Raw genomic sequence first — 22511 nt, 5'->3', positions numbered from 1 at the left:
CCAGGAGCAGCGGCACTGCTCATGGATGTGTCTGAACAGCCATGAACCGAGTAACAAAACTAGCCTTGTGGAAAGAATATGATAAAAGTACGGGAAATATTAATATTTTGCTGTTTGTATTGTTACAGCTATTTGCATGGATGAAAAAATGCAGCTGTGGTGTTTTCACCAGAGCAGCAGCAGATCCTGCTGGCAGGTTAGGTGATTCTTATCCCTTTCATCAACACCTTCAATGCCTAATTACATCTTAAATTAACGTTATGGTGTTTCAAATATCTTAATTATACCTTGGCAACCATCGCCTATTGTTTAACAACAACCCAAGCCGAAGGTCCCGCAGCCGGGCTGCGTGCGGGCTCAGCTTCTCCCATCTCCTTCTCTTGCCCGGAGTCTGTCAGCACAGAGGTCTTCACGACGTTAATCCACCTCTGGTGTTTGTGTTTTACATCGTTTGTGAAGGAAAACTACAGAGCAGGTGTTAATTGAGCGCTAATTTATATAAATTCCTCGCATGAAAGTGATTAAGGGAGGGAATTTGTCCCTGCTTGTCTGAGAGGTTGTTTACTTTTTACGTCAAAAAAAAAAAGAAAAAAAGAAACGGAAAATAATTAAAAAAGAGGTGGTTTGCACAGAGAGAGGAGAGTACTTGAAAAAAGGTGCCTGGGTCATGATCACTGCCCTGCTGTGAGCACGGGAAAGGGCAAGCTCTGTGCTCAGGCTCCCTGGCTTCCCACCAACCTCAACTTAGCACTGAAGTCGGCTGCGAGGCATCAGTTTAAGGAGAGTTTTACACACTCAAAAGAGTGGACACAACCGGGACAGCTTGTGTGAAAGAGAAGGAACAGGGAAACGTGACATCCAGAAGGTAGGAAAAAAGGTGAGAGAACTGGAAGCTGAACTGATGAAGGCAGAGGAATAAATCTCACCTCCTGTGCCAAGTAACTTAATAGCACCGTGAGCAGCCCTGCGAGGTGACAGAAATCAGATTTTCTGTCCTGCTTCAGTTTACTCTCTAAGAATGGTGCCCTGCTGCTTCTGATTGGGTTCTTTCTCTTCACTGCTTGAGTCATACAGCAAAAAATGTCTGGAAAAAGAGTTAAGGATCTGTTGCTTATTAATTAAGATACTTAAAAGCTGAATACTAAAATACCTGGCAGTATATTGGTGCCTGAAGCCTCTTCTTTGGCTTGGATTGAGTTCCTTTAATGAAGTTAGTAACCAGCAATGGTTTTATTCTGCTTCAAGGCTGTTGAGGACACCGCAAGCTGCAGGTGTAAAAGGCTCAGAAAGGAGTAGCTGGTAGTGACAGTCTTGAATTGCATTTTCTGCCTTTTGTGGAGTGCCTGTTGCTAGGCAATAATTGGTAGAATATGGGTACAAGGATTTCATTCATTTTACAGCTATTCCCAGTAATGGCTTTGTTCTGTCATCACTGCCTTTGTTGGTATTTGCCTTTGGTAATACAGTTGCAACCACATTCACTACATGAGGGAATTATATGCTAAATCTGACTAACAAGACAGCTATTTTACAGCCAGCCATTAGCCATGATTGCTGAGTTTGAGGTAACAGCAGCATTTACAATGCTGAGTCACATTCCTAATAATGTTCCAAAGCACCTGGCAGTATGTCTGTGGGATTTAAAGGTATTTAAATTCTCATAGACGGGTATATCTAGAAATTTTAATAGTTTCTCTCTGAATTTTGAGATGAGTTCAAAGTCTGGACTAGTTAATGGTTTTTGTTTACATTTATTTTTTATATATATATACATACATATACATATATATATACATACATATATGTGTATATATGTGTGTGTATGTGTATATATATATGTATATATATACACATATATTTTATATATATATGTATATATATATACACACACACCCCCACACATATGTAACCTATATTTTAAAAAGCTATTATGTAGTTGGTTTTGGTGGCATGGTAAATTTCTTTATGCATTCGGGTCTGCTTAGGGTCCCAGCTGATTTTCCTGGAGCAAGCCTGGATTTCATAGAAGGGCTTGAAGCCAAACTGAGAGCTTTCTCCTAATGAATTGCATGCTGGTTATTGAAGCCAAACCATTTTTACTCAGTGATTTAGCAAAAAAGTAACTCTCCTGTATGGAGACATCTATACTGAAATATGATCTCTCCTGTGCTAAAACTTGAAGGAGGCTGTTCAGAATTGTTAAAATAACTGGTTTATTAAAATGGCTGAGTACATCCAAAAATAATCTCTAAGGCAGGGAATGGTCTCTGTCAGGGACAGCCCTTCCACAGTCTGTAACAGGATCCCTGCAGCTGCAGGCTGGCACTCAGCTGGGAGAGCAGGCACACCTCTGCCCCCATGCAGCCCTCCCTGTCCCTGACAGGACTGAGGGAATCCTCTGCTGGGTTTGGATGGCTGAACTGTCACCATCTGAGGTCATCATTATGTCTATAACCCCTGAGAAGCCCTCCAGAAATGGGGATGATGTCACCAATCTATGCATTCCAACCTGATTTGTCTATCTGGAGCAATCAAACAGGATAACTGGTAATGCAATAAGTGTACAGGGACTTGAGAGCTGCATTTGGGATGGAAATTGGATCAAGTCTTGTTATAAAATGGAATACTTAATTACTGGGGGAGGATCTCCCTCTCCTGAGTGGGGAGTGTCCCTGCCATGGCATGGGACAGGTTTCCTTCCATGCATTGGGTCACTGGGTCAGTGCTTTTCCTCCACAGAGTGCTTTGCAAGTCCTGACTGCACCATGCTTACAGGATCTCAAGTTTTATCGCTGTCTTTCAGAATAGGAAACAGAAACATGAAGTGGTGCCACTTGGCCGAGGCCACCAAGGAAGGTGGTGGTAACAGAATTGCACCTTGAAATTTCCCAGGTACTGTGATCTCTGCCTCGTGCTCTGCTGAGGAGCCAAAGGTCTCCTAGAGGACAGCTATTTGGAGTGATGCTTTTAGGTTAGTGACAGCCAGGCACTCCTGCAAATGACCCTTCCCTGGTGCTTTGGGGGGTCACTCCCTTGGTCAGGTGGAGCCTGTGCTGTGACCTGCCAGGTTGGTGCTGCACATTGTCATTGTCACCCAGGCAAACAGCTCAGGCAGCTGCCTGTGCCTGGTCCCTGTCAGGGTAAGGGGCACTGGAGTGTGCAGCTGGGATGGCTCATGCCCTGGGTGCTGTACAAAGCTGGCCCAGGGCTGGGAATCTCTCTCTGTCTTACCGCAGAGGCGAAGCCCGAGGTGAGTTCTCAAAGGCTCCATGGAACTCCTCAGCTTGGCTCTTGGAGCCCTTCTGGCCAAAGCTGGAGGCTGCAGTGCCCAGCCCGGGGCTCTCTGGGCTGTAGGGTGGCAGAGCAGCTGCCCCACGCTCCTTGGCTCCTGCTTGGCTGCTCCTGGGAAAGCTGGGCTTCTTCATGGTGACCTGCACAGCCGGCCTGGGGGCAGCACCTCCAAAGCTTTCCAGCTCTTTAGCTCCTGGAAGGAGAATTGTCCCCAGGTCAGGTAGGGAGCAGTGGTGGCTCACCAGGGCAGTAATGGGATAGGAAACTGCAATGTCTGAGCAGGAGGATGAGGCTCATTGTGCTCTGCACAGACTAAACCTGCATGAGCCAAACCTGGCTCTGGCAGGGCTGCTGAGCTCTGGGCACGTGCCAGGGGCTGTTCTGGTTGCAGATAGCTTCCAGCACGAGCCAGACAGGTAGGGTGGTACCATAAACAAGGTATAGACACAGCCAATGTGTTGGGCCAAGCTGGAATCCCTGGAGGGATGAAGCTCAGGGATGAGACTCCTCTGAGAAAGAGAACAGCATCTCTACCTTGTCATCCTTGAGCCCGGGAGGAGAGGGACCAAAAGCACAAACACAGAATAACCTGCATCCAAACACAGAATAACCTGCATCTGAGAGGTACCCAAGCAGAATGCATTTTTTGGGCGTTTCTCTTCTCTTGAGCCTACAAAATTGTTTGGGTCTGGCTTCTGCTTGGGAAATATCTGTGATTCTGCCTGATGTTGGGCAGCAGCAAATTCTTTTGTGTTTAGTTGCTCAACACAGAAATCCATGTGCTTACCTGGGGAAACTGACAGATGTGCACTGGATGCTGCAGACCCAAATTCATTTTCAGCAACACATTTAAATATTCCAGAGTCTTCTGGAAAAGCTTCTGTAATAACCAGGGTGCAGACTTCCTCTGAAATAAGAGATTCAGGCATGATGTTGTAGCACAAGAGGCAAATGTTAACCTATAGGAGCTGCTCCTTACAGGACTCTTGGTGGTGGGGATTGGCACTAATACAGTGCAAAAGGATGATTTAGAGGGCATGGGAAGTCAAGGGGTTTAGAAGGAGAAAGATTAAAAATACTCTTCCTGTGATGTTAATGAAACAAAGCACATTTTTTGTGGTGGGTGTTTTGTTTCTTTAGTTGTTTTTGTTTGTTTGGTGGTGGTTTTGTTTTGGTCTTGGGGTTTTTTTGTCCAAATTCTGTCATTTCTTGCACAAGTTTAAAATATTATATGTCAGAATGGTACTTATGCTTTCTCTTAGCACAGGGTACTCTTCACTGGCTGAATGTAAAAGGATTGATACCTTTTTCCAAGTGTTGTGGAAAGAATCCACAGTTGGTGCTTGCAGCAAAATCAAGAACTTGAAAGCTCTTGGCCTGACTGACTATTGTCTTCTGGCTACCACTGGACATTGTTTTGTTTTGGATGAGGTGGGAAATACTGAGTGTGGGGAGGAGTCCAACAAAAAATGCACTGTGTACTTACCAGGAACTGCTGATGAACAAGCCTCTGCCCAAGATAAGAGAGAAAGAACTTAAATTATTATAATGCCAGAATGGAAAAAACCCAAACCCTCCATCCCTCACTCCCTTCCCCACCTCAGCTGTCACCCTGGTTACCAGGGAACCATCTCCTTTCTGTCCATCACAAGGAATGGCATGTGGATAGGGAAGGCTCAGGTGTGGCTGGGGAACCTGGTGGTACAAACACCTCTCCACTGAGGTGATGCACAAAGAGCTCCACTGACTCTGGAGTTGGCTGCTGTGGGTTTGGCCCTCTGGAGCTCTGACCTCGCTCCTGGGCGTATAAGAAATTGTTTGAATGAGGTTATCCTTTTTTCTCCCTGAGTTCATCAGCACTTCTAGTACCTGGCAGCAATGCCCCATGGCTCAGCAGGGCTGTCATTAATAACCAACAGCCTGGAATCTGCCCCTGCTGTGCCTGACCCGCTCAGGCACTGCCAGAGCAGTGCAGACTGTGCAGCAGCCTGTGACTTGGGGTCACCAGACACTGTAAACTCTGCTGCTACGAACGATCTCCTGGGCTTTATAGCACTTCTCACTCCTGTCTTGCCCCTGTCCCAGTACAATATCTGTGCACCAAGAGCTGCAGCAGCACCTACTTTTCCTCAGGGTTCGGAAATCGGCAGAATCCAGGATCTGGTCGTATTCCCTGTACCAGTGAACCTGCAGGGGGGGACTGGAGTGAACACGGCACTCAAACACCACCAGCTGACCCTTGGTGGCTCTTACGTTTTGTAGACCCTGGAGGAGGAAATATTTGTGTTAAATGCCTGATGTAAGTGTTTTCCCACTGAGGCATTTAGTAGGAAATGATACACCCTTCAGGGAGGAAGATGGTCTCACCTATATTTTCATTTTGCTTACAATAGTTGTCTGAATTCTAAATGTATTTAGAATTTAATCAGTGGGTTGTGAGTGGATTTTTTTTTTCCCAACACTCATTAAAGCCTAACTTGTGCATTTAAATAAAGATACATATGCAGGAAAAACTTCTATTCCACTGGATGCAACAAAATAAGGGTGGTTACAATGTGAGGTTCCCACTTCAGCCTCCTTTGCAGGAAGTAAATGAGATTAATTCCTGTGAGTGGCTCTGTCTGGATCGTTTACCAATTAAGATGTTAGTTTGATAGCATCACTAACAAAGTATGTTAGCTTTTTTGAATTGTAAATGAACCAATATTCCAGCCTAGAAACACCTTCTGATGGAACATGAAAATGCAAAATCTAATGCTGGTAGCTGCAGGATGGGCTGTGTTGTTCTTGTGCTCTTTACCTTGGTAAACACAGGTGTGGTTCCATAGGCAGACCCAGACAGGCTCAGCGAGGGACTCTGCATCTAGATGGCAAAGAAAAGAGATTTTTATAGATCGGATTTTTCACATGAAGAAACCTGGCTGTGTTGCTGTCATTTCCTTTGAAGGAGAAGAAAATTCAGGGTGTTTTATCTGTTGTTCATGTTCTGGGCTAGGAAATACCCCTGGAGTAGTAAACACCTCCACTCAGGGGCTTCAAGAGGAAACAACTCCTGGCCTGCAGACACCAAGGGAGTGGGAAGAGGAGCTGATTGCCAGTAAATGTTGCTCAGAGCTTTAAGCCAATTAATTGCCCACATCTTGCAGCCTCTGTGTCAAGATCAGTGCTGCTGCCAGAGCTGTCCCCTTCTACAGAGACCTGACCTGGTTTAGCTGGTCCCAGGTCTGGCACTCCCTGGCTGATGCTGTGTCCGTGGTTGCTACAGGGAGGCTGAACACAGGGAAATGAGCAGCATTTTTCTACTCTGTCCTGACATTCTCTGTTAAAACTCAGCTGTCACAGATGTTCCACTAAGACCTCTGATTAGCAAGAAAGGCAGTTTTGAGATGATAAATATTTGCAGTGCCAGATATGTCCTTGTTCCATGGTGGAGTGTTGATGGGCACTCGTCTCTGTCTCATTTAGCTTTGGAACCATGTGCGCTGCATATAAATGTGCAACTGAAGTGCTTGGGTTTGTTTTGCTGTGACACTGGCCTTTTTTATAATCTTTTTATAATCTTTGAAATAACTCATGTTTTCATCTCTTTCCCTGGTTAAGATGGGTTAAGATGTGAATCTGGGTTAAGATGTGAATCTGTCTCTAGGTGTTCTGACTTTCCCAGCTCTTGGCCACATTTGTGCTCTAAGCCAGCTCTCTGTTCTGAATCTCTGAAGTAGAACTGTGGCAGCCCCTTGGACATTTCCAGCCCTGTCACCTGCTCCATCAGTTCCTGGCAATTCTGACTAGGAAATGTTCCAGGCCAGAGAGCCCTTTACCAGAGCTTGGGGTCCAGACCTTGATATTCATGCTGACCCTTGCCTCTTAGACTCTTTCTGAAGATGAGCCTGAGCTGATCCTTGCAAAATATTTCTAGGATGCTGTAAATAATAAATTAAAACATGTGTAAGCTGCTCTTTGAGTGTCAGTAGATAAAGCTGAATTAAATTGGTATAACTCTGGTCAACTGAATGGTTGTGAGAGACTGCACTGGCTGAAGAACCAGTGGACAGAAAACAGTGGTGGCTCTCTGCTTTTACCTAGTGTGTGGGGAAAAAAAAACAGGGCAGGATGGAGACAGAGGCTTTAGGAGGCTGAGTATACTTGATCCAATAATATCTGGATCACTTACTGTGACATTCCTCTGGCCCCGACAGGATGCTGGGACTTGCAAGGAGGTTTAGCCTTCGGATTTACCCTGAGGACCTGCAGAGACAAACATACAGCAGTGTGTGTTTAGAGCTGTCTCCTTTTCCTTACAACACAGCAATGACTGTTTTGTGGACTGGACATAGGCTGGTTGGGGTCACACAGAGGAAAGAGAAGCATCCTGAGTATTTGAGAGTAGGCTCAGGTCACCTCCAGAACATGGAGACACTTCAACAAGGTTATTGATAGAGGTGAAACCTGGCTTTGTGTTGGAATAGGGCTCTCCTGTATTTGATGGGAAAGTCTAAAAAAGCCCTGGTTACCTTAGTGAAAGTGAAAATGGAACCTCCTAAACCAGCTGCCAGGTTCCTCTGCACAAAGACTACAGCATACGGGATTGACACAGAAAAAGCAGAGATCTTAATAGTTCACTGTGGTAATTAAAGGTTTACAGGTTTCATCTTTGCTTTCCTTTTGCTACAGCAAGAGGGATTGTTCTTGCTGGTGTGGCACAGGATGCCAGCCCTATTTCCCTGGGGCCAGCCTTGACAAGTGCCCTGCAGGAGCAGCAGCAGTGCTGCTGTCACACACTCTGCTCCTGCAGCCAGCTGTGGGCTGGTGAGGGACAGCAGCCCGTGTGACACGGTGACAGTGCTCCTGTGCCCGTGTGCCTGCAGCTGGGGGAAGGAATGGAGCCTGGTTTGCCAGCCAGGAGGAGACATGGACGTGCTGAGTGCTGAGCTGACCTTCTGCTGGCTGCAGGAGCCATGGAGGTCCCCTGTGCTCTCTGCTGTGATGCAATCCTTGAGCAAGAGCAGGGCCTGGGATTTGCATTCCCCATCCATCAGGGCAGCTCCCACCCTCTCTTGGCCCCTGTGGCACCAGATTTGCTCTTGTCTGGAAGCTGCTGTCACGTAGAGCCAAGGCCTGTGTGTGCCTGTGGCCATGCAGGCAGCACCTGAAGGCGCTGGCAGATGTTTGCAGAGCTGCTGTTTCTGTGGAATGCTCAGTTGCTAAAGCCACTGTAGTGCTCCCCTGTGAGCTCCTTGCCTGAGCCCCTGCCTGCCTGTGGGGCAGTTTTAATTTGTGCTTGCCTCTGTGAAGAGCCAGATGTGAGAGGTCATGGTTTGGCACCTGAGCTTTCTCTAAGGTTGCAGTTGTTTTCTGGCACACTGACAGTGCTCCAAGTCAGAGACCATGGGTGTTTCTTCAGGGCTTGGATCTTACCCGTGTCAATCTCACATGGTAGAGTTTGGCACTTACAGTGTTTGTTAGACATCATGTAGAATAATGTAAATTTGAGATTTTTAGCTGACTGTCACCCTGTCTGAGAGTCATATTGGTGGAGTTACAGGTGGGTACCTGTTGTAGAGAGACAGAGAGACCTCAGCAGAATGGGATTAGTTACCTTGGAGAGGTCAGTAAGCTAGAAATAACCCATCTTAGCAAATAAAATCAATGTATGTGTCTGAATTCCTCAGAGGCTTTGCACAGCTCTTTGGTGCAAATAATTTACTTGAGATCTGTTCTCTTTCTCTTCTGCTCTCCAGCTCTCTCCACAACAGTGACACCCAGTTACCATCGTGGAGATTTTGCAGTCTAGGGGTATTTCCTTGGTTAAAATAAAAACATATCCCTGTTCTCATTCACACCTGCAGAGTGTCACTGAGCCCTGAGGGCCCAGGCACAGTTACCCAGAGACTTGGACCACCCATGGCTTTCATATTTCTAGCTGTTGCTCTTGATTTATAAATGTCTCTCAAGCAGTTCGAGGATGGCTCCTGTCCAAGGTTATAGCATGAGGCCATCAACATGGCTGAGCTGTTATGCAAGGGCTGCTGGATAATCCCAACCCCTTGGATGTGGGAGCAGGGCCTGGGAATGTTTTTGAGTTGCCCTGGGTTCCCACTGCAAACCAAACCTGGCAGGAGTCCAGCACAGATTCCCGTGGTGCTGCCTTCCAGTCTGTCAGGTAACATTTGGTATAGTCAGTTTTCAGGACCTGGAATATTGGATGATCTGGGTTTGTTCTATTTTGCCTCCAAAGAAAAAAGATGATGAAAAATCAGACATGTTCAGATTGTGAAAGGCGTTCCTGGGCTGACATATCTGCTTTAAAGAGTGCCCCATGCACCTGAGACACCATTGACAAAACTGCACTGGAGGATCACTGGCCCTTCTTTTCCTGCACAACAAAATACTTCATTGTCCTCAGAACTGCCATCACTCTTCATGTTCATCCTCATGATGTCATGACTGCCATCACTCTGTTTCCAAGTCCATGATCAGTCTGGACTCACACAAAACGTGCACAGAGGCTCTCCTGTCAGAGGGGACTGTGGCCATCTCTGGTGTGGGACCACAGCCCAGGGAGTGCTGCAGGAGCCATTGCACACACTGTGCAATGCCTGGGGTCAGCAGCAAGGTCTTGGAGAGAGGTTGCTCTACTGAACTGAATAAGAGCAGCTCCTGACAAGTTTCCAGGATGATGAAAGAGGCACTGAACTTTAGCACTAAGCAGGAATAGCAGCAGCTTATGAGTTTGTGCTCAAGACAGTGACTCGGTTGTGTGGCATCAGTTCCTCAAAGCGATGACTGCTGCTAAGACCTCCTGACGTGGCACAGACCATGGCCAGGGGATGGTGGCTGTCAGGGCTGCAAGTGTGCCTGGCCTGATGCCCTGTGACACACCAGGCAGCCAGTGCTGCCTGTATTTACTGCTCCCACAGTAAATACAGGCAGCTCTACGTGGGCTGCTGCAGCTGAGAAAGGCTGGGTTAAACTCTCATCAGGGCAGACCCTGTCAGTTCAGCTGAGTGAAGACCCCATCACTGGGAATTCTGCTTGTTCTTGGCTGCTGTAGGTGTGTACTGAAAAGCAGAAGGCATCCTTGAAATCCACGTTGCTGGCGGCGCCTCTGTAGACAAGCTCATCCTTCACACACAGGGCTCATGTTAGATGCTCTGTTCTCACCTCCTCTTGTGTGGTCCCTCTGTTTCAGTTTGCTTCCCATGAGTGTGTTGGCTGCTCTCACTGTTAATATTAGATTTAGGTAAAGGAGAGTTCATGGGAACAGATAAAGGCTTATGAGCTTCAGTGCTGGGACAGTCACTGCTTTAGTCTGAATTCCCTGTTTTCATTGAGACCTAATGACCTGAGGGCTGAGGATATTTAGTAACCAGGAGACTCTCAAGCCTGCTGAACCTGATGGCTGGGGCTGCTTTAAAGGGCAGAGTGTATTTGGGAGAGTAAATGTCCTGAGAGCTTTTGGGCACTGGCTGCAATGCTGACAAGCTCTGCCACTACTAATTGGTTTCACGTGGTTGAATAGTGGGCTTCTGTAGGAGGCCAAAGCTGTCCTGTGTGTGTGGCTCTTCAACTCAGCAGTAAAAATTGGAGGAGGTCATTCAGCTTCCAAGAAAACACTGGAAGGTCACTCTGAGGTATCTGTTTTCTCTCTGGCACAAGCCCTTTTCCTTATGAGTGATGTTCCAGTCCTCTGTAGCTGTCAGTTCTCAGACTTCTGAGACCCTGATCCCACACCCTGAGGAGCTCTGTGTGTGACCTGCCCCTCTGCCTGTGTTTGCCTTGCTAAGCACAGAGGTTTTCTACAGCAGGTTAGCAGACCTTGCTCCCTGTGAGGATGGTGAGTCCCTGGCACAGGCTGCCCAGAGAAGCTGTGGCTGCTCCATCCCTGAAGTGTCCAAGGCCAGGCTGGATGAAGCTTGGAGCAATCTGAGATAGTGGAAGGCGTCCCTGCCCATGGCAAGGGAGTTGGAGATGGTCTTTAAAACCCTTCCCAACCCAAACCATTCTGTGATGTTACAAGGCTGTGAAGAGTCATCACCCTACAATTGACGCCCTTGAAAGAATATCTAGCCAAGGTTTTACCTTGGTGAGTCATTCCAGCAGTCCTGGTGTCTCATGTAAATGTCAACCTTTACTTAGTGTAACTCTAGATCTTTGTGAAGTGGACAGAATTAGACTCAGCCAAATGAAGAGTCCAAGGACCTTTGCAACCCAACACCAGGATGATTACAAGGTACATCCAGATCATGCTGTTGACACAAACCGTGACGATGACATTCTGGCATTACCTGAATAGCTGACATGGCTGCAGAATTATGCTATAGGCAACACTGGGACAAATTTACCACGGGGCTAGGAAAGTATTAAATCTGCTCAGAGCCCTCTTGCCAGGTGTTTAGATCATGGAAAACACATTAAATCTGTTTTAGGAACAAGACGAGCATCTGCTGGATCTGAAATACACTGCATTGTGAAGAGTGTGTGTAGAGGGGAGGAGTACATTTGGAAATCTACACTTAGGAGTGAGGCAGAGCTAGACTGCAGCATCACACTGATGTACCAGCTTGTCTCTCATTTAAAAAGCAGCCTTGAAAAGATACACAGGATAACAACTTCCAATCACTTTGGAAATGATGCATTTTGCAAACCATCTGCATGTACCTGATGGTGCTACTCATTTTTACAGAGGTGTTCAAGCTTTGGGAGGGTGTGCCAGACACTTGGGTATCCTGTGGCACTGCTCTGTGGGGCTTAACAGAGATATGAATAGGTCTGCAGAGAACGAGGCTCTCCCAGTGGCAGTGGGCTGCAGAAAGCTCTGTCTGGAGCTGTATTTCTTCTGTGCCATATGGCTAAACAGGGAAACTGTCACCACTTAGTAGTAGCTCTCTAGTTGTGAGTTCCTCAGTGGTGTGAATGTGTAATTATAAAGTGGCTTCTCTGTTGCTCCTGGGGTGTGAATAATGAGATTTCTGTAGGAAGTGAGAAAAGAGTGATTTTATTTGCTTCTCTTTCTATGCTCCAAGAATCCTGAGAAGATCAGTTGGACTGCAGAGACTGTTGTGATTTGTGGAACAATTTCTTAAAATCACTGCTCTTCAGGTGGGGAGGGGGGCAGGTTTGTGTCAGCTGGGATATTCTGAAAATAATCAAACAGCTGAAAGAGGTTATTGTAGCCATTTCTATGGTATTCACAGAAACTGCAGAATCCTGTTCGGATGTGAAGCTTGCTGAGAGTCTTTCTAAACTGTAGAAATGCAGCTGAGTATGTCTCAAAGACCTCTTTTATTTTTGGCATATTTTCAGAACAGTTTGCACCAAAGAGCACAATTTCAGAGGCTTGTTTTCTGTGAATTCAGCTTTTAATGCCTCCCATCAAGCATGTTGGAGATTTGCATCTCAAAAGTTGTGTCTGGCATTCCTGTGGACATTTCCTTACACGTTTGGGAAGGGCAGAAAGGTGTTCTGGCTTTCAAGGACTGGCTCCCTCTGGAATTAGCAAGGACTGTCAAGCGTGGAGACCAGCATGGCAGCAGGAATGAGTGTCCTGGGTTTCATGCTTCAAAGCCACTGCTGAGTTTAAGCTGGGCTGGTCCATTTTACAGAGCAAGTGATGCAAAGAAAAGAAGCTCTCAGCATGTAATGGCATTTGAACAACAGTAGCCTTAATATAGGAAAGAGCACAGTGGAAAGCTCAATTTTGGAACTAGTTAAGGCACATCCCCGATGAGATGATGAAAAACACACCCAGTGTGTGGCTCTCGTGGCTGTGGGTGCAGGTGTGCACATGCTCAGGGTGTTGTGCTCACAGGCACGTGTCCCAGTGAGAAGAGATGGAGCCTCAATATTTGCCCATTCAAATCTGCTTTGGGAGGTCTGGAGGTGCCTGGGGCAGAGCAGGGTCCCTGGCAGGGCTCGGGGGCCGCCTAGCGAGAGGGACAGGCTGGGAGGGCTCACACACCAGGGCCTCATCCAGCGGCTGGGACAGGCTCACCCACCAGGGCTGAGGGGGAATTAATTTTATCCCTCGTGTTGCATGCCTCTTCTGAGCACAGCTGTTTCTCAGGGCTGGAAAATCCTGGCTTTCCCTGCCCTTATTTGGGTAACAGCTGAACTGCCGACAGATATTGGACACTTGAGTCAAACTGGAGTTCCTAGAACCAAGTGACTAAATCCCCTTTTAAGCACCGACATTAAAAGACGCCTGGAGCTTATTTTAAGAGATGCTAAGCTTCCACTTGAAGTCATGAGGCTCCCTACTTGTTAAAGTATATTGATGTCAAACAGAAATCCTGCTAATTTCCTTCCTTTCTTCCTTGTAAAAAAATCCCAGCCCTGCCCCACTTCATTACACGCCAGAGCATTACAGAAGGATTTTGAGCCCAGACTGCCTGACGTGTGAAGGAGCAGGCCCTGGGATGAAGGCTCTGTGCCCAAGGCTGTGACCTGCAGAGGATGTGCAGCTGTGAATACAGGCAGCAGCATTTGGGCAGTCTCTGGGCATCTGTGCCTGCTGCTCTCTGCTGGATCTTTGGCATTCCCACGGCACAGGCACATCCCAGAGGTGGTGTTTGTGGAAGATGAGGGTCCATAATGTGAATCCTATGGGGCGTTCAGCGCCATGGAAAAATGTTGTTTCAAGAACCTGTGAATGCTGTCTCTGCAGTTAGGATGCTGTAACAAAGCTAGATGGAATTCTTTCCTGAAAGCTGTGGGGGAACACCCACAGTCTCTCAGTCTCCAGGATTCCTGCTCCCTAAGAACTCGAGTTAGTGCTGGGCTGGTGCCCTGGGGCAGGGCAGGGCTGGGCACAGCTCTGAGCCATCCAGCCCCGTGCCGGGAGCATCCATCGGCTCCTGCTGCCTCTGCTGGGGAGGGCAGGAATCTCTTCCCTGCTCTGCCTCTCCCTGCACACCGCTGCAGGGTGTTGTTCCCATTCCCACAGGATGCTGATGCAGCAGAGCCTTGTGGCTGCATTTCTCTTCATAGAGAAAAGAAAGGCACAACATCCCAAGGATATTTTCTGGGAATCACAGCGAGGAACCTCAGAAAAGAAAAAAACAATTCCTCTCTCATTTGCTGTGCCCGTGTTTGTGCACAAATGGAATGTGTTATAGATTGTTTACCTGAAGGGAATTGGTGGTTGGATTCTGGTGTGAGTGCTTTGATTCACTGACCAGTTGAATCCAGGTCTGTGTGTGTTGGGACTGTGGGCTGACAGTCACGAGATTCTGAGCAGTGGAGTGCTTGGCAGATTGGTCTTAGATGTAGTGTAATACAATATAGAATAATAATATAATAATTCAATATAGAATAATATAGTATAATGAAGTAATTAATTAGCCTTCTGATATCAATGGAGTCCACCTTGACTTTCTCCCCTTCTCAGGGCTGCCCTGCATTTACTACAGAGCCTCAGCCATAATACAAAAACTCACATTGGTTTTTATTTTTAAAGTAGAAATTGTGCTGTGCGCTGTTCAGGCAGGGAGTGGGTGACCTGCCCACATGGCCCAGTGACAGCTCTGCTGCAGTCAGAGGGAGGATCAGGTTAACAGGGCCAGAGAGGAGGGCAAGGAGCCTCTCCTGCCCCATGCTGTGCAGGGCACACCTTCCAAGGAGGTGGCTCTCATTCCAGCAGGCTTAGGAGATGGGAACTGTGTGCCCAGTGCAGTAACTGTGACTCATGGCTTTGCTATCCAGAGCCCCAGGGATGACTCTGCTGCCGTGGCTGAACCCTTACGTTTGCATTTTCTGCAGCGGGTCCTGATCTCCACTGGCCCCAGACCACACCTGTTACATGTGTCCCGCCTTCAGGAAGAAGGAATTTTTGTGAACAGCACTGCAGGAATTACAACTGGTACGGCATCGTGTAGCACAGGATGTCTTTGCTATGATAGTAATTACCAAAATGGAGAAAAAGCCTTTTCTGTCCCCAAACATCATGATTTTACTTAGCTGATTTAATTTGCATGGGAATAAAAGGAAAGCATGTCCTCAGATGGGAGCACATTCAAATGGGATGTCTCCAGAGTGACAGCAGCAGCTCCTTTGCACTCAGATGCAAATAGGAATGTGGGGTAGCTTTTGCAGGGCCTGCATAACATTTTTCTCCAAAGTGCTATGCAAAGCAGCACGTGCCTGCTGTAGCTTCTGTCATCTCCTGTCACACAGGTGTCCCTCAAGTGGTTACTGGCTGGTGCTCTGATGCTGCTGCCAGGTAGACCTGAAATCATCAAAGCTGGCAGGTCCAGAGATGAAGCAAAGCTCCTGAGCCTGCTGAAATGTCAGCTCTGCTGTCCCAGGGCACGTCAGGCTCCTGAGCTGCTGCTGCTGCTGCTGCAGGAGGCTGCAGTAAGGGCAGAGAGTGACAGAGCTCCATGGGATCTGCTCCCAGACAATGCCCCAGGCAGGGGAGCTGTGCACAGAGCCCCTCATCTCCTCTCAGCTGTGCCCTCAGTGAATCCTGGCCCAGAGATCCTGTCCTAGCTCAGCTCCATCAGCACTGCTCACCCTGGGACAGGCAGTGCCAGCCCTTCCAAAGCAGGGCAGGGCCAGGGGTGAGATCTGAACCAGCACTGTTAACCAGGAGCCCAGAACCCCATGGAGCCTGTGTGCTGTGAGGAGTGCTATTTAAAGCTCTCTGGTTTCTGGTTTCCCTGACACTCCAGGAGATGTTTTAGAATTGTCTGTCTGGGCTGCTGAGAGGTGGTACAATGTCCCCATGGTGGTGGTGCAGGGTTCTGGCCAGAGGTGCCTTTCAGAGGCACTGACCAGTGCTGGGGCTCCCCCAGGAGCTGGGGGGTTTGTGCTGAGCCTGTGAGCCACAGGAGCAGCTGCTGGGCAGAGGGATGGGTAACCTGCTCCCTCCATGCCTCGTGGGCAGTGCTGTGGGCTGGGCAGTGGGAAGAGAGCACGGGGATGGGGTCTCTGGCCAGCTCCTGCCCAAACTCTTCCCTCTGCTGCCACCTGAGCAGCAGATTAATCTCAAGCACCTCTCGAGTGGTGCTGGAGCAGGCTGTGAGTGCTGTGGAGGGAGGGGGAGCAGGGGGTGCAGCTGGTGCAGTGATGCCAACACAAGGAGGGCATTTTCCATGATTTTTTCCTGTGCATGGGCCTTGCTGAGGCTGGAGGGCTGCTGTGCAGTGGGGCAGAGCTGGGGGCTCTTAAAGCTTGTTCTCAGGTCCTACCTCTGATTTCTTCACCAGAGGGGCTGGGGCAGCTCCAGCATCTAAAAGAGAATTTGATTCTACACCAAGAGCTCTGATTCAGCAGCAGGGCTTGTGGTAATCATCCAAAACTGCTGGGAGCCAGAATGCACCATAGAACCAAGTCAGGAAGGACAGCCTGTTGCATGTGCTGCAGCACCACCACAAAACCCAGAGCTGGCACCTACCTCTTACACTGTAAAATGTGGTAAAGAAAACTATTCCTGTCTGGAAGCTTTTACACAGAGCGTAAGTTGTGCATTAAAAGTGTAAATAACCAGGATATTGCTAAGCACTGTTGTTTGGAAGCCTGTGTGTAGAGCTAAGGTGCAGATATGAAGCAGTTAAAGGTGCCAACTCCCCAAACTATCATTGTTCAGATTGCCTAAATTAACCTGTCACTGTACAGTCAAAGGCAGCCTTTTATAGGGAAATAACTTTACAAACCCCAAGCCATTTCACAGAAAATTGAGCTGGCAGAAAGAATTGTATAAAATTCAATAACTTGCACAGATGTTTCTTGAATGAAAAATGAGTTCTAATGGTAATTATCTGTGCCCAGCAGGCATCAAGACTGTGCCATCCCAAGCTCTCCCAAACACCTCCTGTGACAGTGCCACGTGCCCAAGGGGGAGGAAAGGTTGGTTTCAATGAATTCTGTGGGATTTGGGCTCCCACAGACCCCCAGTGCCAGGCTGGTGCCAGGCAGTGACTGCTCACAGCCAGCAGCCCATGAGCAGTGGCTGCACAGCCAAACCCCCCCAGAAATAGGATCAGGCTAATTTTAACTCCAGGGACAGCATTTGATATGGAAGCAGCTGGTGTCACACAAAACTGTGGGGCTGTGAGCAACCCGAGTGCTTTGCTAGAGCAAATCTGTTCATTTCCACCCAGAGGCCACCAGCAGCCAGGCCTGGTTTTAGCCTGCACTTGGCTCATTATAAATCAGAGCTGTATATTTGTAACCATAGACATGCTGGGCCTAAACTCAGATTTTAATGCCCGTTCTTTTGAAAAGTGAGGCATGCCTTACCTGTTTCTCTCACCCTGTAATTATTGCATTGCTGCTATGCTTCACCTGTTTGTGCTTGCAACTGCTGAAAAGGTTTCCTGGTCATACTCCCTGTGTTCCCCTCTTGTCCAAAGGTGTTACAGTGCAAAGCTGGTTTGCTAGACATCATGCCAAGTGCACATCTAGGCAGTGATCTCAGTGGGTGCTTGGATTACCTTCCTTTTGGCAGCTAACACGAACTTTCTGGGGAGAAACCCCCTAAAAATACAGAAGGGCTTTAATTTCCTGTCTTCTGGAGAGTGGCAGAGGTAGCATATGTGCCAAAATTCAGCTCAAACATCCCACAATTGATGCTGCTTAATTATTGGAAAGTCTCTCAAAACCAAAAACTGTCTAATTTCATGTGCACCCAGCTGCACTGGAAAGTTGTCCCAAGTACTGCCATGTCAGGGTGGCTTTGAGCTCCAGCTTGTGCTGCAGCCTGGCACCCAGCAAAGGGCTGTCCCCTGCCCTGGGTAACCTTTGGAAATTGGGAATTGCCAATAAAAAGCATGTGTGCACTGTGAGGCACAGGAGAGCTTTGTGTCTCCCTGCCCACCCTGCTAAAAATGAGACCTTTGTTTCTGCTTGGAGAGCTGGTCAGGAAATGAGTTTAAAATGTTCTAGGTTAAATTAGCAGCAGAGGTAGAGGAGAGTTACAGTTCTTGTTAATAGGTTTTAGTGCCTCTGTCAGGCACAGAAGACACACCACTCAAATTTCTTGGTGCCTTCTGCAACAACAGTGATGAATTTCTCCAGGAGATACCAGTGTTAGGGACAAGTTCTTGGATAGCCCAAACCTACTAATTAATGCAACCAAAAAGAAAAACATGAAAAGGAAGATACTCAGAAAACAAAGGGAATTGAATTCCTTGCAAGGGGCAGGTCCTGCCCTCAAGTTTGCCTCACACCCCGATCTGCTGAGGAAATCCTTGATCCTCCAGGGTTTGGTCCTTTGGAGCTGGGAGGCTCCAGGCTCCCATCCACACCTGGCCACTCTCACAACCCTCTGGGTTAAGCCTGCAGATGTGGGCCAGATGTTCATTGTGCCTCGGGGCTGGGCTGGCTGGGCCAGGAGAGGAGGGACTGCCCAGCCCTGCCCATGGCCCGAGGGCAGCCTCTGCTGCTGCCCTGCTGCAGAGGCACACACAGGCTGTCCCTCCTCCTTGGCTGTGGCACAGGAACAGACAGTGATGTGTTCTGGTGGCACAGGGCTGGACAGAGAACTGCTGTGGCTGTAAATGATGCACTGGCAGAGAATCAGAGCAGCCTGAGCTGCTGCAGGCTGGAGCTCAGGGTGAAAGACTAAACCCAAACCCCACTGCTGTGGTACCTGCATTACCTACAGCTCTCAGTGCTCTGAAAAGACACCTGTCACCCTGGTTTTTTAAGATTTTCTAAGCCTTCTGATGTTGACATTTTGGTAACAAACTTTGTCACACACTTTCTGTAAATAACTCATTGTTTTACATTCTTTTCTAGAAGAAGAGAAATTTGATAGACTGTTGGTTTGTCCAGTGTCATTGGAGAGGTGGCACTGTCACCCTCCAATCCACTGTCACTTTCAGAAAATTATAAATGTTGGAGTCAGAAAATAAACTTTCCTTTTTCTCTTCACCTTGAGAACAGCACTGTGTGCACCTGTGTTCTTTGGTGTCCTGTAGTGACAGACACCCAGGGAGGGGTTTTATTATAATTTCTGGCCACTTTCTTCCCTGTAGCCCCTCTCCCTGTTCTCCCTTTCCCCTGCCACGTTCAGGAGCAGGCCTTGGAGCCCTGTGGGGGCTCTGCTGCACAGCCCAGCCCAGTCACAGCTGAGGCTCCTGGGCACCACTTCACCTGCTCTCAGCCCAGGACACGAAATGGAGCTCTGCTGGGTTGGCTGCTTGCAGAGCAGCTCAGAAGTGAAGTGAGACATTCAGGGGGGCAGAGCTCGTTGTGGCTTCCCCCCTTGTGCCCTGCTGAGGAGCTGGGGTGCCCTGGCTGGCAGTGGAGTCCTCTCTTGCTCTGAAAGCACAATCTTCCTGGGTGCAGGGTGAGAGAGGCTGGTGCAGGCAGCAGGACTGAGCCAAGGATGCCGAGGGTTTGGAGCTCCAGGATGCTCAAATGACCACCCTTGATGAGGCTAAAGGTAAGAGCAGAGCTTGGTGTGCCAGCAAAGGCAATGCTGCTCTCTGAAAAGGAAAATCATACCCCTACCTCTATTCCCCACCTCTGAAAAGCATCAAACATCCTGAGAACACGGTCAATGTGCTAGAAATGAAAGTGTTACTCACCTCTGTCAGCCATCAGTTTGGTTTTGGGGCTCTTGCTGCCAGCAGTTTGTGTCAGTGCTGAGTCTTGAAGTGGAAAGTCTCCTCTCCAGCAGCTCCCTCTGAGGTCTGGAGGCTGTCTGGGGTGGTGGGTTACATTTCTAATGTTCAGATCCCTGCTTGTGAGTGATGGCATGGCGGGAATGTCAGCTGTATGGGAATAAACTGCAGCAATTTATTCCCTCCAGCCTGTTTGAAAGTCAGCAGGGTGGCACCATTAGCTGGAACAAAACAGGTCCAGAGTTGTGAGATACAAAGGTGGCCAGATCCATAATTGCTTATAATTTGAAATGCAAATAGCCCTGAGTGCTGGAAAGATGCCAGCTCAGGTCGATTGGGGCTCTCCACATTGAAAGAGAAGTGCAGGAAAACTTCATTAGAAGCAGGACTCTCTTATCCAGATCTGGAATGTAAAGAATTTCCCATTCACTTGGGATAGAAAGAAAACCTGAGCTTCTTCCCAGATGCTGAGGAATGCAGGAGGTGTCTTGGTGGAGCCAGCAAGTGTCTGGCTGGCCTGAGCAGCCTGGTGTGACAGCCTGCAGGGCTGGAGCTGTGAAGCTTGTAGGAGCTGAGGGGATGATGGCAGAGCTGCACTGTACACCTGCATTCCACACAAGTGAGGAGTCCTGGGGAGGGAGGGCACCTCTGAAGGGGAGGGTTGTGTCCTTCAGTGTCACTGCAGCAGGTGTAGGGGGGTTCTGAGCCCCCAGCCCTTGAGGAATTGCTTTGTGTGATGCACCAAGGGCAGGATCCCCAAACAAAGCTGCCATTGCTCTGCAAGTGTCTATGAACAAACTGGCTCTTGTCTGCCCCCACTGCAGTGCCCTTCCATGGCTGGGCTGGGCTTATCCTGCTCAGGCTTGGCTTGGCCAGCCTTCATCAGCTCTGTGGTCATGGAGATAACCCAGCTGCTTTGCAGAACCCTGCCCAGCAGGTGAGGTACTGAATAATTCTTTACCTTTTGTGAGATTCCCCAGATTCCCAGTTTGAAACATCACTTGTAGTTTGCTTCCCTGCAAGCACAAACTCTCAAACTTTTCCTGTTGCCTTCCTGCTTTATTCCCACTGAGTCCCAGGAGCTGTGTGAAAAGGTATAAATTACTTTTGGCTAAAGCATCTCTCCTGGCACTACTAATGGATGTTGTTACATTTTTTGTGTATCAAGACCATTTGGGCTCAAGGATGGGATGGGTCCTGCCATGTCTCCCCTTCTGGAAATTCTGCCACAAGTCAATGGGATTTATTTGGATCCCCTCAGCAGACAATCCAGCTCGAGGAATTTAAACTATTATTCACCTCTTGGGGGAGTGATTCCCAGATGAACTTTTGCAGCTTTTTGAATGCAGGGGTGGTGGGAAGAGACTGGCTATTGCAGCTATCTTAAACCCTTCCCAAAATGGAAAAGCAGCAGGTGCAAGGCCACAGATGCTGGGGCCCTTCTTCCTGAATTGCTTTTTCAAGGCCTCTGAAGTGACATTTCAATTTATACATCAAATTCTGAGGCAGAATAATAGGCACTTCTTTTTAATTTTTTTTTTCCCAGAGAGATTTCTGAATGAGGAGTGCAGGTAACAAAAATCTTCTTGTGGAGATGAAGAGATGTGCCCTGTGGAGAGACTGGGTATCTTCAGTGGCAAGTTGGTGTCTGGGGTAGTTTTGACAGTAAAAAATGAATTAATTCTGACTGTTGTATTCAGAGTTCAGGCAGAAACTCCTCACTTCCTGAGGAAACCCAGCTCACCTTTCCACTCCTGTGTGAAGAAGCTGGGCACAAGCTGGTGTTTGTGTCACAAGGGAGGATGTGGTGTTTGTGGATAGGGAGGGAGCCTGGCAGTGCTAGGAATTTTGGGAGAGAAGAGCTCCAGGTAGGCTGGCAGGTCCCAGCAGGTGTTTCCCAAAGAGCTCCAGGTTACCTGTGGCAGTGATGGGCTGGCTGGGGTTGGGTGTGCCAGGGAGGCTGTGCCAGGACAGATTCTGCACCCACCTGCTGGGCTGGGGAGGGTGGGGACATTGCTGGGGACAGCCAGGGCTCTTCCTCCAGGAGAGCCTCAGACAGGGCAGAGAAGGTGATTGCAAGTGAACATCACCATTTGTGAGAGGGGAGAGCCTCTGGGAGGTCTCAGTCACATGGAGGTGGCATTGTCACAGCCTGGCTGGTGGCCCAAGGCAGCAGAGGGGCTGTGAATGGGTCCTGGCAGGCTCCCCAAGCCTCCCCTCCTGTCTTCCCACACTGGGCACTCCACGTGGGTGGCAAACTCTGGTAGACTCTGCCAGGTTTGGCTGGTTACACTTCATCCAACCTGTCTGAAACTGGACTCACCAGTAGGCTCAGCCAAGTCTGGTTAAACTGAACCAAGCCTGAGAGTAGCACTGGCTGGGCTGCCTTCACCTCCACCAGCACACTGCTCCAACCCCAAATTTGGGCTGGTCCAGTTCCTCTGGCTCCAGAGGAGCAGTGCAGGTTTCTGTGAGGGCTCTGTTTGGACAGCAGGGACACATTTGACCTTTCTGCTGACATTGTTGTTCCATTTAAGATCTGATATTCTCAGTGAGCCAAACAGATCAGTAGTTTTAGCCTAGGTGTTTATCATGGGCATCTTCTAAATTCAGATTATCTCTGACCACATAAGCCAAATATTCTTCTAAATT

General features: G+C 48.4%; 1 protein-coding gene across 1 annotated transcript in view; it reads right to left on the bottom strand.

Annotated features, from left to right (window-relative positions):
• The window catches only part of MYOT (myotilin), a 33489-nt gene extending 13488 nt beyond the window's left edge, over positions 1 to 20001 (bottom strand). Inside the window, exons 1-7 of the mRNA XM_030229439.2 lie at positions 19824 to 20001; positions 7463 to 7536; positions 6092 to 6154; positions 5415 to 5556; positions 4778 to 4801; positions 4079 to 4198; positions 3232 to 3484 (exon numbers count right to left, since the gene is read on the bottom strand). Coding sequence (XP_030085299.1) covers positions 3232 to 3484; positions 4079 to 4198; positions 4778 to 4801; positions 5415 to 5556; positions 6092 to 6154 — 602 coding nt within the window. The 5' untranslated portion in view covers positions 7463 to 7536; positions 19824 to 20001. The remainder of the gene's footprint in view (positions 1 to 3231; positions 3485 to 4078; positions 4199 to 4777; positions 4802 to 5414; positions 5557 to 6091; positions 6155 to 7462; positions 7537 to 19823) is intronic.
• Positions 20002 to 22511: the final 2510 nt, after the last annotated feature.

This window comes from Serinus canaria, chromosome 13 (genome assembly GCF_022539315.1).
Source record: "Serinus canaria isolate serCan28SL12 chromosome 13, serCan2020, whole genome shotgun sequence".
NCBI lineage: Eukaryota > Metazoa > Chordata > Aves > Passeriformes > Fringillidae > Serinus > Serinus canaria.
Note: the sequence above shows the minus strand (reverse complement) of the source record. Positions and strands in the feature narration are given on the sequence as shown.